Here is a 14,795-nt window from a genome sequence, read left to right as displayed (position 1 = left end):
TATGACTTCTAGTTCCTCTGAAGTTCCCTGTGTCATCATCCTTGACGTTGGATTACAATCACTTTTTTGATGACTTTGGAGCGCATTGGTCCTTCCGTTGATCTGTTACTTGTGTATTTAAAATACATACTTTGCCTGGAAGGAAGTGACTTCTTTAGGAACCGCGGAGTAATTTATTCTCTGGGCGGTGTTGATATTGTTAGTGAGCTTCTGCAGTGGGGGGGGGGGGGGGCTATAGAATTTATAAATCTGGCACTGTCCATGTGGGAGTCACGTGACCTCCTGGAAGGACATCCTGTAAAGGGTTAACCAGTGTCTTTTAAAGGGAGGCTCCCCCCTCCTCCCCGGCCAGATGCAGCTTATGAATAGCTTGGCTCTCTCTGCTCCTCCTCAGCTACTTTCTCACTCATCAGCATCCAGCATCCAACTCCCACAGGCTGGTAGTAGCGAATAATCCTCAGACAAGCTTCACTTGGACTTTTTTCCACAGCCGGCCAAGAGAATGGAGACCTACCAGACATCCTTTCCCTTGGGCGATGAATCTTCCCAAATGTGCAGCCTAAACAAGCGCCTCGAAGCTTACCTCTCCCGGGTAAAAGCTCTGGAAGAAGAGAATGAGTTGCTCAAAGCCGAAATTATTCACCTGCGCAAAGAGAACAAGACGCCTTCCGCCAGAAGGTACCACCAGGAGATCATGAAGTTGAGGGATGCTTTGGACGACGGTCACCAGAAGATGGTGGAGGCGGAAATGGCAAGAGATACTATTTATCAGGAGATCGAATATGTCAAAGACTTGTGCCTTCAGGAGAAACAAGTTCAAGAGGAGGTGAAGAAAGAAATTTCCGAAAGTAAAAAACTCCTAGAAGAAGAGAAGAGAGCCCAGACATGGTTGAAGGAAAGGTTGGTCTTGCTGGAGGAAGAGATGGAGGAGATCATCAGGGTTCACGAAGAAGAGAAGGCTGCCATGGAGGAAGAGATCTCAACCTTCTCCCAAAGATTGGATAGCTTCAAGGTGGCTCCCGTAGCTTTCCAACCGGTCAATGTGGAAGACTACGCCATCAAACTCTCCCAGATCTGGCAAGGGGCTGTGGAGGACTATAAGAGCGAGGTGTCGGATCTGGAAAGTAGTCTATCCGAGGCCAAGGAGAACTTGAGAAAGGTGCAGGATGAGAACAAACAGAGCCAACTACAGCTGCAGAGCCTGGAAAGAGATCTGCTGAGCCTCAAATCAAGGAAGGAAATGCTGGAGGAAGTTATAGGCAAGCAGTGGCTGGACCAACAGGAAGAGGAAGGAAGACTACAGGTGCGTAACCAAACCATAGAACCATATTATTCATTTAAAGTACATCTACAATTTTGGGCAAAATCGGTGACGGTTGAATGACATTTTTTTTTTTATTGTGCCATCTGTGCCCCATTGGAGAGATTTCACTTCCTGTTCTGTACACAGAACAGGAAGTAACAGGAAATCTCTTAAATGTTAAGTAAATCCCCTTCCAAGCCCTTGTACACACGGTCGGACATTCCGACGGAAAATGTCCGTTCGGACCGCGTTGTCAGATAATACGACCATGTGTGGGCTCCATCGGACTGTTTCCGTCGGAATATCCGACCGTCAAAGTTTTAGAGCTGGGCTATAAAACTCTCCGACAACATGATCCGATCGGACTTTGTCAGATCATTTGTAGAGAATTCCGATTGGACAAAGTGCCCCGCATGCTCAGATCAAATTCCTAGACCAAAGCTATTGGCTACTATCCTGAACGTAGTCCTGTCGTAATGAATTAGCGTCATCACGTTACGAACTATCTGATTTTCCGACAACTTTGTCCGACCGTGTGTATGAAACACTAGTTTTAGACAAAGATTTTGTTGTCGGAATGTCCGACCGTGTGCACAAGGGCTTAGACAATTGTCACCAGAACTAGTGTCCCCATTGGAACATTTCCCCTCAATTCCTGTTCTGGTGACAGCTCGAAATTTTAGATTTTTTTTTGTCCAAGTGCCATTGGTCACCAGGACAAATTGAGTAAATCGCCCAATTGCTACATCTAAAACAAGTTTTGGCTTTAGATACACTTTAGGAACTTTTCCAATTCAAATGTTGAATATGTTCAGAACTTAAGGGATTATTAAGATAATTGAATAATTATAATAAAGTATTATGCATTCCCATATTATGGGGCCATGTCATATGCAAATGGTGTTTAAAGTATATCTCCATTCTAGTTTTCGGGAAGGAGTAGGGAAGGGTTAGAGCGCCTGTTTGATTTTTATTGCTGTCTATGTCCCCTCTCGTGACATTCACCCTATTTGTCTTGGTGGCCATTGTCACTGGGAAAGAAAGTGATGGCAAATCCAAAATTTGACAGTTGTCCTTATTCTGGTGACAACTATCAAAAATGGGATTCCCTCTCATGTTAGGGGGAATCAACTGATTTCCTGTTGTGTCCCTGGAGACAGGAAGTGCAGGGACACCTCCTCAATGGGGGGGGGTGGACACAGACCACAATAAAAAAAAAACTTCTCCTACCCTATCCCAAAAATTAATTACCGTAAGCCGTTTTGGCTGAAATGATTAATCCTGAACTTATAATGGCTTCATTAAGGAGAATTGTGGCAGCCAACCTCCAACAATATGGTGGAGCCCCCCCCCCCCAACATTTCTGGCTTTGGGGAAGTCAGAGCAGACACGCCCCTTCTTGCATTTCACATGGGCAATGCTTGGAACTTTCAATAAGTTCTTCAGGCATTAAGCAGTGAGGGATGCCGGGTAGGGGTGTGTCCATGCTCCAGCTTTTTGGGGTGATTCTTGGATTGTATGAAGCATGTGAAAAAAAAAATCGACATTGCTTCTCTGCCATTTGGCTATGATCAAGTGTAGTATCTGTTCTTATCAGTTGTTAGGGAAAGAACCCTGACCCCCTTTGCTAGTTTGGGGGGGGGGGCAGTTAGTAATGATGTGATTGGGTTGGGACATGGGGGCTGTTTTCCTCTTGGGTTGGGTCTGGCCCTGTGCGCAAGGCTTGTCCCCAGTTGTAGGCAAGGCTCTCCCCAAGCTCTCCAAGTTCTGAAGCCTTCCTGGTAGGGATGGGTCTGCACTGGTCTGGACGAGGGCTGACAGAAAAGCCCGTGGTGCATGTGCCCCTGAAGTGGCAGTCTAGGGGGTGCCATCATTCTCACCATGTATGGGGTACGCCTTTGAGTTTTTATTGGCACCAAGGTGCCTCCTCCTCCTGGGTTGATTCTGGCCCTGTGCGCAAGGCTTGTCCCCAGTTGTAGGCAAGGCTCTCCCCAAGCTCTCCAAGTTCTGAAGCCTTCCTGGTAGGGATGGGTCTTCACTGGTCTGGACGAGGGCTGAGAGAAAAGCCCGTGGTGCATGTGCCCCTGGAGTGGCAGTCTAGGGGGTGCCATAATTCTCACCGTGTATGGGGTACGCTTTTGAGTTTTTATTGGCACCAAGGTCACTGCACCATCACACTTTTTTCGCACCTAGCCTCTAGGGCCGGGCCTTTTGGCTGGGACCAGAGTAATTTTTGATTCCAGGCTGAAGGGCCTACCATGGTATTGCACTATTCCACTTCCCTTTCCTCACCTTCATTTGTGTGTTTGTCACGTTTTGTCTTTTTTTTTGCACGATTAGTAGGGTGTAGGTCCTCAGGCCAGCCATGAAAGTCTCGGAAGGGGGTGGACATGGCCTTCTGGCTTGGTTCGCCCTCTCTCATGGTTTTTTTTTTGCCCGATTAGTAGGGTGTAGGTCCTGCCCTTTAAGTCTTGGAAGGGGATGGACATGGCCTTCTGGCTTGGTTCATCCTCTCTCATGGGGTTTTTTTTTTTTTTTGCATGATTAGTAGGGTGTAGGTCCTGCCCTTAAAGTCTTGGAAGGGGATGGACATGGCCTTCTGGCTTGGTTCGCCCTCTCTCATGGCAGTCTCCCTTTGGAGACCTAGTACTTGGGGTTGGTCGGTTTCAGCAGGCCTCCTAGAGAACGGGGTCCGCCTGGTTTCTGCTAGGTGGACCAGTGAGTACCTCAGAACCCTGTCAGGAGCCTTGCGCCCAGGGGGATCAGGGTAAGGGTCCTTACTCTTGGGTGGAGGCCCTTGTGTACACCCTGTGCACTTTTTAGTGTTCTCATGTTTTGGGTTCCTCTTCTCATTTTATCCAGAAGTTAATGATGATAGCCGGGTGAATGGAATTTTCAGTAATTGTAGCCAAGTTGATTGTATTAGTGGAGGTTTCCTCTAAGCTGATGGCCATGAGGGGTTCACTTTAAGCATCTTATCTGTTACAGTTGACTGTATAGTCAAGCTCTTCCAGAATGTTCTCCAGAACCTTGTCAGGAGCCTTGCGCCTCGGGTGGATCAGGGCAAGGGTCCTTACTCTTGGGTGGAGGTCCTTGTGTACACCCTGTGCACTTTTTTTGTGTTCTCGCATTTTGGGTTCCTCTTTTTATTTAATCCAGAGGTTGATGATGATAGCCGGGCAACTGGCCTTTGCAGTAATTGTAGCCAAGTTGATTGTATTAGTGGAGGTTTCCTCTAAGCTGATGGCCATGATGAGTTCACTTTAAGAAGCTTATCTGGTACAGTTGACTGTATAGTCAAGCTCTTCCAGAATGTTCTCCAGAACCTTGTCAGGAGCCTTGCGCCTCGGGTGGATCAGGGCAAGGGTCCTTACTCTTGGGAGGAGGTCCTTGTGTACACCCTGTGCACTTTTTTGTGTTCTTGTGTTTTGGGTTCCACTTATCATTTTGACCCTGAGGGTTGATGATGATAGCCGGGCAACTGGCCTTTGCAGTAATTGTAGCCAAGTTGATTGTATTAGTGGAGGTTTCCTCTAAGCTGATGGCCATGACGGGTTCACTTTAAGAAGCTTATCTGGTACAGTTTACTGTATAGTCAAGCTCTTCCAGAATGTTCTCCAGAACCTTGCCAGGAGCCTTGCACCTCGGGTGGATCAGGTTAAGGGTCCTTACTCTTGGGAGGAGGTCCTTGTGTACACCCTGTGCACTTTTTTTGTGTTCTTGTGTTTTGGGTTCCTCTTCTCATTTTGATGCAGAGGTTGATGATGATAGCCGGGCAACTGGCCTTTGCAGTAATTGTAGCCAAGTTGATTGTATTAGTGGAGGTTTCCTCCAAGCTGATGGCCATGACGGGTTCACTTTAAGAAGCTTATCTGGTACAGTTTACTGTATAGTCAAGCTCTTCCAGAATGTTCTCCCGGCCTCTTCCCACGGTGGATGGAAGCATTGCATAAGCCTAGCATTTCCCGAATTCTTTACTACATCTATACAGGCTTCGAGACGCATTATATGGTAAAATAATAACTGCCGTCAGCGGCTTTAAGGCCAGTTCACACCGGAAATCGCACAGCGTCACGGTTTGCGCTTGCTGCGTTATTCAGTACGGTGAGGTTTTCAGCCCAAATTCGTTTTGAATGGGGCTGAAATGGCAGTGGGTCGCATCAAAAGTACTGCGTGTACGAAATTAAACCGTACGATCCGACGCGTCGCGTTTGCATTCGGCGTTTGGGGTTGTCATTGGGAATGCATTGACGCCCGCAGCAGATCGCACCTCCCCGTGCGTTTTGAACACGTGGGGGAAACGTGCCGGAGACGTGTCTTCCCACACTGCGTTCCGGTGTGAACCGGTTCCTTTAAAGATGAATTCTTGAGTCGTTGCCGAAGGTTGCATGAATTGAGGATCATTTACAATGTATCCAAAATCCAGGAACGAAAACGGAACATTGTTGCGACTTTGCTGTCCTTGTCTCCTTGTCCTTGGCTCACACTTGTACCAATCGGAGACAGTTGCAGAATCGCCGGCGTTCTGGACCTGAAGGCGAAAAGCACGGCTCTTTAGACCCCCCCCTAGCGTGCATGGGAAAACGGCGCGTCATTTTCACCCACGTGGAACCGTAGGATGCCGCAGCGCCGTGTAATGCCATGCGGCGTGGTTTAAAAAAAAAAAGGGGGGTCTGCGACATTTTTTATCTGTGTTTCTGCGTTGAAATGAATTGGTCGTCCTTACCCCAGAACACGAGTCGCACACATGTGAACCTAGGCGTAGATGCGGTGCCTGCATTCGTTTTTTTTTTTTTCAAGATTTTAACTTTATTTATACCTGACGATCCTGCCATTAAGACCGTTTCTGTCATATGGTGACAACGTTCCCTCATTGTATTGTGTCTATGGAGCGTTGTCACTCTCGGATATCACTACAGAAGATCCTCCTTTCCTTTTCTCCATAGAAGGTAGGTGTTCTGTAGTCCTACCCTAGGGTGACAACGCTCACTCCTTGTACGGTGTCTATGGAGCATTATCACCCTAGGATAGGACTACAGAACACCTCCTTCTCCATAACATAGGATGTAGGTGTTCTGTAGTCTTTCCCTAGGGTGACAATGCTCATTCATTGTACTGTATCTATGGAGTGTTGTCAGCCTAGGATAGGACTACAGAACATCTACTCCTATGTTTTGGAGAATAGGAGAGGAAGGTGTTCTGTCGTCCTATCCTAGGGTGACAACGCTCACTCCTTGTACTGTATCCATTTAGCATTGTCACCCTAGGATAGGACTACAGAAGACCTCCCTCTTCTCTTCTCCATAACATAGGGGTAGGTGTTCTGTAATCCTATCCTAGGGTGACAACACTCATTCATTGTACTTTGTCTATGGAGCATTGCCACCCTAGGATAACACTACAGAACACCTACCCCTATGTTTTGGAGAATAGGAGAGGGAGGTGTTCTGTAGTCCTATCCTAGGGTGACAATGCTAAATGGATACAGTACAATGAGTGAGCATTGTCACCTTAGGATAGGACGACAGAACACCTTCCTCTCCTCTTCTCCATAACATAGAGGTAGGTGTTCTGTAGTCCTATCCTAGGCTGACAACGCTCCATAGATACAGTACAATGAATGAGTGTTGTCACCCTAGGATAGGACTACAGAACACCTACCTCTATGTTATGGAGAAGAGGAGAGGGGGGTGATCTGTAGTCTTATTCTTGGGTGACAACACTCACTTGTTGTACTGCATCTATGGAGGGTTGTCCCCCTAGAATAGGACTACAGAACACCTCCCTCTCCTCTTCTGCATAACATAGAGGTATGTGTTCTGTAGTCCTGTCTTAGGGTGACAGTGCTCACTCATTGCACTGTATCTATGGAGCATTGTCACCATAGGATAGGACTACAGAACACCTCTTTCTCCGTAACATAGGGGTAGGTGTTCTGTAGTCCTACCCTAGGGTGATACAGTACAATAAGTGAACGTTGTCACGCTAGGAAATGACTACAGGACACCTACCCCTATGTTTTGGAGAATAGAAGAGGGAGGTGTTCTGTAGTCCTATCCTATGGGGACAACACTCCATAGATACAGTACAATAAGTGAATGTTGTCATGCTAGGAAATGACTACAGAACACCTACCCCTATGTTATGGAGAAGAGGAGGGGGAGATGTTCTGTAGTCCTATCCTATGGGAACAACCCTCCATAGATACAGTACAATGAGTAAGTGTTGTCACACTAGGAAAGAACTACAGAAGACCTCCCTCTCCTCTTCTCCATAACATAGGGGTAGGTGTTCTGTAGTCCTATCCTAGGGTGACAACGCTCACTCATTGGACTGTATCTATGTGTGTTGTCACCTTAGGATAGGACTACAAAACACCTCCTTCTCCTGTTCTCCATAACATAGGGGTAGGTGTTCTGTAGTCCTACCCTATGGTGACAATGCTCACTTATTATACGGTGTCTTTGGAGCATTATCACCCTAGGATAGAACTACAGAACACCCCCCTCTCCTCTTCTCCATAACACAGGGGTAGGTGTTCTGTAGTCCCTTCCTACAGTGATAATAGTCCATAAACACAGTACAATGAGGGAGCGTTGTCAGCCTACAAGTAGGACTACAGAACACCCCCCACCCCTCTTATGCAGCAAAGGAAGTTCACTATACCAGCTCAGTATAGTTCTGGCAGGATCAATAGGTATATTTTATATTTATCGAACAGATATAAAAAAAAATGCTTTCAAAAAGACCAAAAGGGAGCAAATAAGAGACGTTCATTGTTGGAATTTACAATCACTTGAATAATAGAGCAAAAAAAAAAAAAAAGCATCAACCAATAGGATTCAATCATTCACCAGGTAACAGCAGTCAGGACGATGAACGGTGATTCTGATTGGTGGATTTTTGATTCTTGTGCTGTGGGCCTTAATAAATAAAAAGGAACCCGTCAATATTGACATATGTGGCCTGCCATTGTTCACCCCTCGCTGACGCCTCCCGTGGGGGGTGGAGCTTCTGATCAAGTGACCACTGTGATTGGCTGTCACTGCAGTCCCATGATTGGGAGCCCGGCCCACCAGCTCCCCATTGTAATTGGTGACAGTGCGCACAACAACAGCGCAGCCCCCGCGGGACGCACATATGCCGCAGCTAGGCAATAAGACCCGCCCATCGCGTTGCATTTCGCCGTCACGCACAGGTTACGTTTATTATAACAACGCGAGGTTCCGGGTTTGTCATTCTCATCCATACTTCATTATCTATTGAGTTACAGCCCCGGGACAAGCATGCGGCCAGAGATCCAGACAGATATCGCCCACAAAGGCAGTAGCGATATCGCATTGCCCTATGTGCTCTCTGTCCTCTAGGGGGAGCTGATACCACTAGCCACGCCCTCTCTCAGAGTAACTGATTACAGGAAGCTAATATAGGAACAAACTAAGGAACTTGTACTAGCTGCATTTAAAAAAACTTTTTGTTTTTTACAAGGATCCAGAATTGTAACCCCCCCCCCCAATTAAGACATGCTATCGAATAGGTGTACCACCGCTCCTCGTGCCCCCCCCCCCGTCCCGGCCCTGCATATATGCAATATAGTGCTCACCGTGCACCCGCCCAAAGCACTAGGGCATCTGCCCCTCGTGCCCCCCCATCCCAGCCCTGCATGCATGCAATATAGTGTTCACCATGCCCCCCCAAAGCATTAAGGAATCTGCCCCTCGTGCCCCCCCCGTCTCAGCCCTGCATGCATGCAATATAGTGCTCACCATGCCCCCCAAAGCATTAAGGCATCTGCCCCTCCTGCCCCCCGTCCCAGCCCTGCATGCATGCAATATAGTGCTCACCATGCCCCCCAAAGCATTAAGGCATCTGCCCCTCATGCCCCCCGTCCCAGCCCTGCATGCATGCAATATAGTGCTCACCGTGCCCCCCCAAAGCATTAAGGCATCTGCCTCTCATGCCCCCCGTCCCAGCCCTGCATGCATGCAATATAGTGCTCACCGTGCCCCCCCAAAGCATTAAGGCATCTGCTCCTCATGCCCCCCGTCCCAGCCCTGCATGCATGCAATATAGTGCTCACCGTGCCCCCCCAAAGCATTAAGGCATCTGCCCCTCGTGCCCCCCCCATCCCAGCCCTGCATGCATGCATGCAATATAGTGCTCACCGTGCCCCCCAAAGCATTAAGGCATCTGCCCTTCATGCCCCCCCCGTCCCAGCCCTGCATGCATGCAATATAGTGCTCACCGTGCCCCCCAAAGCATTAAGGTATCTGCCCCTCATGCCCCCCTTGTCCCAGCCCTGCATGCATGCAATATAGTGCTCACCGTGCCCCCCAAAGCATTAAGGCATCTGCCCCTCGTGCCCCCAGTCACAGCCGTGCATACATGCAATATAGTGCTCACCATGCGCCCCCCTCCCCAACCTGTAAGTGTTACATAACTGCAAAAGGTCAAAGTTAGCTCTCCTGCACTGCCAGACAGAGCTGTGCTGTGTGGTGGAGCTGTGTAAATCTCAGGACTGGATGGACAGAAATACTAAGCTGTTTGCCCCGGAGTTCTGCTTTAACATGCCCCCCCCCCCCATGCCGCGCTTTCAGCTGTTCTCAGATGCAATCGGCAGATGTTCCGGTAATGTGATCCGGAGGAGTCGGGGAACGCGTGTCGGCTTTTATCTGCGATGTCGCGGGCGTCGCTCTCTAGGAATCGCCATCTGACACCGATCCCTTAATGCACTTCTACCGTACATATGGACTGGGACTGATGGTGATGGGTTTTAATGCACGGCTATTATTTTTATATGATGATGGGGGGGGGGGGGGGGCAGAGACAGCGAGTCTGAAAGGAGCTCCATTCCAGACGACCATTGGGAGGCTATCAGTTTAATTATTTAACCCCCTCCCGATCGAAGGTCATTGGGCGGCCAAGGGCGAATGTAGCAGTTGTTTTTATGCGTCAATCAATATTTCTACGACCCGATTGCCCACCGAGGTCATTTTTTTCTTCTGAGCGCGGTTGCATGCGTTTATCCATGGCATCTAGCCATTACACACAATGCAATTTTTAGCCACTTTCTTCCATTAATAATTGAAGACTTGACACTTGTTGTTTACAAGTTAAAAATCGTTCTTATTTTTTTTTTTGCTAGAAAAAGTATAATTATTTAATTACGTTATTTAATTATTTAATTAACTATAGTTAGTTATACATTTATATAAATTTAGTTATTGAATTAAGTATAATTATATTATTAAGAGCCCTGGGGCCATCATAAAAAAAAAATAGAGAATTGTGAGTTTGAAAAAAAATGATTTTTTTTATATATATATATAGAATTCTGAGTTAAACTTTTTTTTTTTTTTTTTTACAGAATTCTGAGTTTGAAAGGCAGAATTCTGACTTTCAAACTCAGAATTCTGAGATCGAAAGTCCGAATTGTAAGTTTAAAAAAAAAAATCTACACAATTCTGAGTTTTACAGTCAGAATTCTGAGTTTTAAAGTCAGAATCCTGAGATTCAATGTCAGAATTCTGAGATTCAAAGCCAGAATTCTGACTTTCAAACTCAGAATTTTGTAAATAAAAATAAATAAACCCAGAATTCTGTAAAAAAAAAAAAAAAAAAATAAAAGTTTATTTTCAAACTCATAATTCTGTATTTTTTTTATGATGGTCCCAGGGCAGACTTTTGAGTTTTAAAGGCAGACTTCTGTTTCAAAGTCAGGATTCTGAGATTAAAAGTCAGAATTCTGAGTTTCAAAGTCAGAATTCTGAGTTTTAAAGGCAGAATTCTGAGTTTCAAAGTCAGAATTCTGAGTTTTAAAAGTCAGAATTCTGACTTCCAAACTCAGGATTCTGAGATCAAAAGTCCGAATTGTACGTTTAAAAAAAAAAAAATTCTACACAATTCTGAGCTTTACAGTCAGAATTCTGAGTTTTAAAGTCAGAATCCTGAGATTCAATGTCAGAATTCTGAGATTCAAAGCCAGAATTCTGACTTTCAAACTCAGAATTTTGTAAATAAAAATAAATAAACCCAGAATTCTGTAAAAAAAAAAAAAAAAAAAAAGTTTATTTTCAAACTCATAATTCTGTATTTTTTTTATGATGGTCCCAGGGCAGACTTTTGAGTTTTAAAGGCAGACTTCTGTTTCAAAGTCAGGATTCTGAGATTAAAAGTCAGAATTCTGAGTTTCAAAGTCAGAATTCTGAGTTTTAAAGGCAGAATTCTGAGTTTCAAAGTCAGAATTCTGAGTTTTAAAAGTCAGAATTCTGACTTCCAAACTCAGAATTCTGAGATCGAAAGTCCGAATTGTACGTTTAAAAAAAAAAAATTCTACACAATTCTGAGCTTTACAGTCAGAATTCTGAGTTTTAAAGTCAGAATCCTGAGATTCAATGTCAGAATTCTGAGATTCAAAGCCAGAATTCTGACTTTCAAACTCAGAATTTTGTAAATAAAAATAAATAAACCCAGAATTCTGTAAAAAAAAAAAAAAAAAAAAAAGTTTATTTTCAAACTCATAATTCTGTATTTTTTTTTATGATGGTCCCAGGGCTATTCCATAATTTAGAACCCCCAAACATTATATATATATAGATTTTTTTCCAAACACCCTAGAGAATAAAATGGCATATAAATATATATATATATATATATATATACATATATATATATACATATATATATACATATATATATATATATATATATATATACATATATATATATATATATACTGTATACATATATACATACATAATATATATATACACACACACAGTAAAAATAATCCATGGGGGTCTGACCAGAAGGGTTAAGCTCCTGTCTTGCCTTGCTTGCTGTGCAATCGATATGAGATCCATATGTTACAGTAACAACAGATGTGTCTGGGAAAGGAAATGTGTATTGTCCTGGGAGCTGAGTCACATTATGGGCCAATTACATGAATAGGACCCCCCCCCCCCCCCCATAATGGACTCCCCATACTAATACACGGCTCTTAGTGGACTTGCAACTGACACACAAGACAGATAGGGGCTATAGAGCGGAGATCAATGCATATCTATAGGCAAAAAGCCTAAATGACAGATTACAGCCTTGATGCCCCAAGGCACCCTGTATAAAAAAAAGGGATAGTAGTTTACTCTTCCCTTAAAGAAGGAGGCTGAGGTCAGGAAAAGCAGCCAATGAAGAAGTCTATGGGGCACGGTAAAGGGAAACCCCGGAGGAAACAATTCAATTCAAGAGCTGTTTACTGGTGTCTGTATTTGTATGGATTCCTTGGAAGATGAAGCAAGGTTCAGACAGGCTTTGCTGGCTTGCTGGTAAAAAAAAATCCCTAGTACGTCGACCTATGAGGAGCACATGCATGCTCTCCCTGACCAACCAAAATACACAGCTTTGTGCCAGGGTGGGAAGTCTCCAGCCATAAGTGCCTACCAGTAGTTGTAGACCAGCTTTTCAACCTTTTTGTACCCCAGGGAAACCCCTAAAATTATTTTCAGGTCCTGGGGAAAGCTTACTAAACCCAAATAATTGGGAAGAATGTTCCTTACATTGGTGATCAGTGGGAAGAATGTTCCTTACATTGGTGATCAGTGGGAAGAATGTTCCTTACATTGGTGATCAGTGGGAAGGAGGAGGAGGGCACACCCAAAGAGCTCTCTGTGAGAACCACCCATTTTTCAAGCCTGGGCCTTGCCTGCTAGCTTGGCCCAGGAATAATGCCTGATCCTGGGGGAGGCCCTGAGATGGATCCCCCTGATGACACGGGGCCCAGTGAGGAGGAGGTGGAGGATCTGTCTGTGGGTCCGGGCCCTGGTATGGATGCCAGTGTCTTCAGCCTTAAGGTTGTTAATCGCTTTAGGGCGATTGGGAGAGCGGAGGAGAAGCTGAAGGTTTTGAGAGCGGAGCTTAAGAACTTCAAAGCCAAATACTTCCAGGCCTGGAGTAAGAATCGCACCGCCATGAAGCCTGAGCTACAGGAATTAGAGGAAAAAGTAAAGCAGCAAACTTTATTGTTGGGAAAACTAAAAGAAAAAAGTGGAGCATTTAAAGAAAAGTTTGAAAACGAGAGAAGGTTTGTCAGCCAGTCCTCAGCATGTTCAGTGGATCAGCCTCAGCATATGGATGACCCGGGTCCATCTGCCTCTGCTCCTCTCCCCCCATGTAAGGCCTTGGAGTCGCCGGCGGCAACCAGCCAGGGGGTTGAGAGTGAGAATGGCACCCTGACCTTCATCCAGCGGATGGAATCCCCCCTGAGAGGAGACAAGTTTGTAATGTCTGATAATCCATCAGAGGTCCCGGAGGATGTTCAGAAGAATCAGCCAGGGAATGAGGATGAACCTGCACCAAATCCCCTGAACATGGATGTTGCTGCACCCGCATGTGCTGAGACCTGTAGTTCCACTACCACATTTGCTGCATGTGTTTCACACACTGTGTCTGACACCTGCAATGTGATTGCCTCACCTGAGCCTCTCTGTGTTCCAGCAGAGCTGATTGATTCTGGTGGGGGAGGGGATCAGAATACTGCACCATGTGCAATGGAAGCCATGGATGTGTCAGTCCAGCCTGCACTGTCCTCTGCAGAAGGTCCTGTCCTGATGGAAGAGAACAGGCCAGATGAAGATTCCACCAGCACAGCAATGGGAACTGACACTGCTGGGAAGACTGCAGGACATGTGAATATACCAGCAAGTATTAACAATGACAGTCATGATAAAACAATGAATGTGGTGGGTGGTGGTGGTGATGGTGGAGGGGTTAATACTGCTGGGAAAAACAAAGATGACATTTCTCTCTCTGCTCAGAGGAAAGACTCATCGATTGTACAGACCAAATCTGTACAATCGATATCTGCTAAAGATGTCTCAGACAGTTCAAAACACACAAATATCTCTTCTGCTGGGAGGAATATGGGGAGTTATGCATCTGTTGTGGGGAGTCGCACCAAGGAGGGTGGGGGGAATACTGTAAATATTGGTGGTCACAATATAGGGGGTTTTGGTGGTGGGTATAGGAGGAGGAATGTGGTTCAGTTCAAGTGGGAGGGGGAGGGGACCCCACCAGTGAGGGGGAGGGTGGCAGAGTTGATTTTGGAAATGGGGTTTAAAGCTGTGGATATTTTTGCTTTGATTTGCCCAGTGGGGAGTTATGAATTTGATTTGTCTTTTGTAAAACCTGAGGGGTTGGATTTATTTTGGGAGCGACATAGGAGGTGCCAGGGCCTTTCGCAGTGGAGTGGTTTGGTGCCAAAGGTGATTTCCAGGCAGCCCCTGATAAAATCGGTGACCATCCTGGTGCGTAACGAATCCATACCAGAGGCTGATTTGATAGTATGGCTACGCCGTTATGGTGAGGTCCTCACTCCACTGCGGAAGGTCCTGGATGAGCATGGGATATGGACAGGGGCCTGGACGGTGTCACTAAAACTGGGGGTGCTGGGCAATGTAGTCCAACATCTGCCCTGCTCAGCTTTTCTGGGAAGAGA

At 45.8% G+C, this 14,795-nt stretch overlaps 1 protein-coding gene and 1 pseudogene across 1 annotated transcript in view; both read left to right on the top strand.

Moving 5' to 3' along the window:
• Positions 1-345: 345 nt before the first annotated feature.
• NES (nestin) overlaps positions 346-14,795 on the top strand; it is a 70,459-nt gene continuing 56,009 nt past the window's right edge. Inside the window, exon 1 of the mRNA XM_077464193.1 lies at positions 346-1,303. Coding sequence (XP_077320319.1) covers positions 503-1,303 — 801 coding nt within the window. The 5' untranslated portion in view covers positions 346-502. The remainder of the gene's footprint in view (positions 1,304-14,795) is intronic.
• On the top strand, positions 2,849-2,927 carry LOC143950441 (U2 spliceosomal RNA; annotated as a pseudogene).

The sequence above is a fragment of the Lithobates pipiens genome, unplaced genomic scaffold (assembly GCF_037356315.1).
Source record: "Lithobates pipiens isolate NorthernLeopardFrog02 unplaced genomic scaffold, aLitPip1_a1.2 Scaffold_30, whole genome shotgun sequence".
Taxonomy (NCBI): Eukaryota; Metazoa; Chordata; class Amphibia; order Anura; family Ranidae; genus Lithobates; species Lithobates pipiens.
This window is presented reverse-complemented; position numbering and strand designations above follow the sequence as displayed.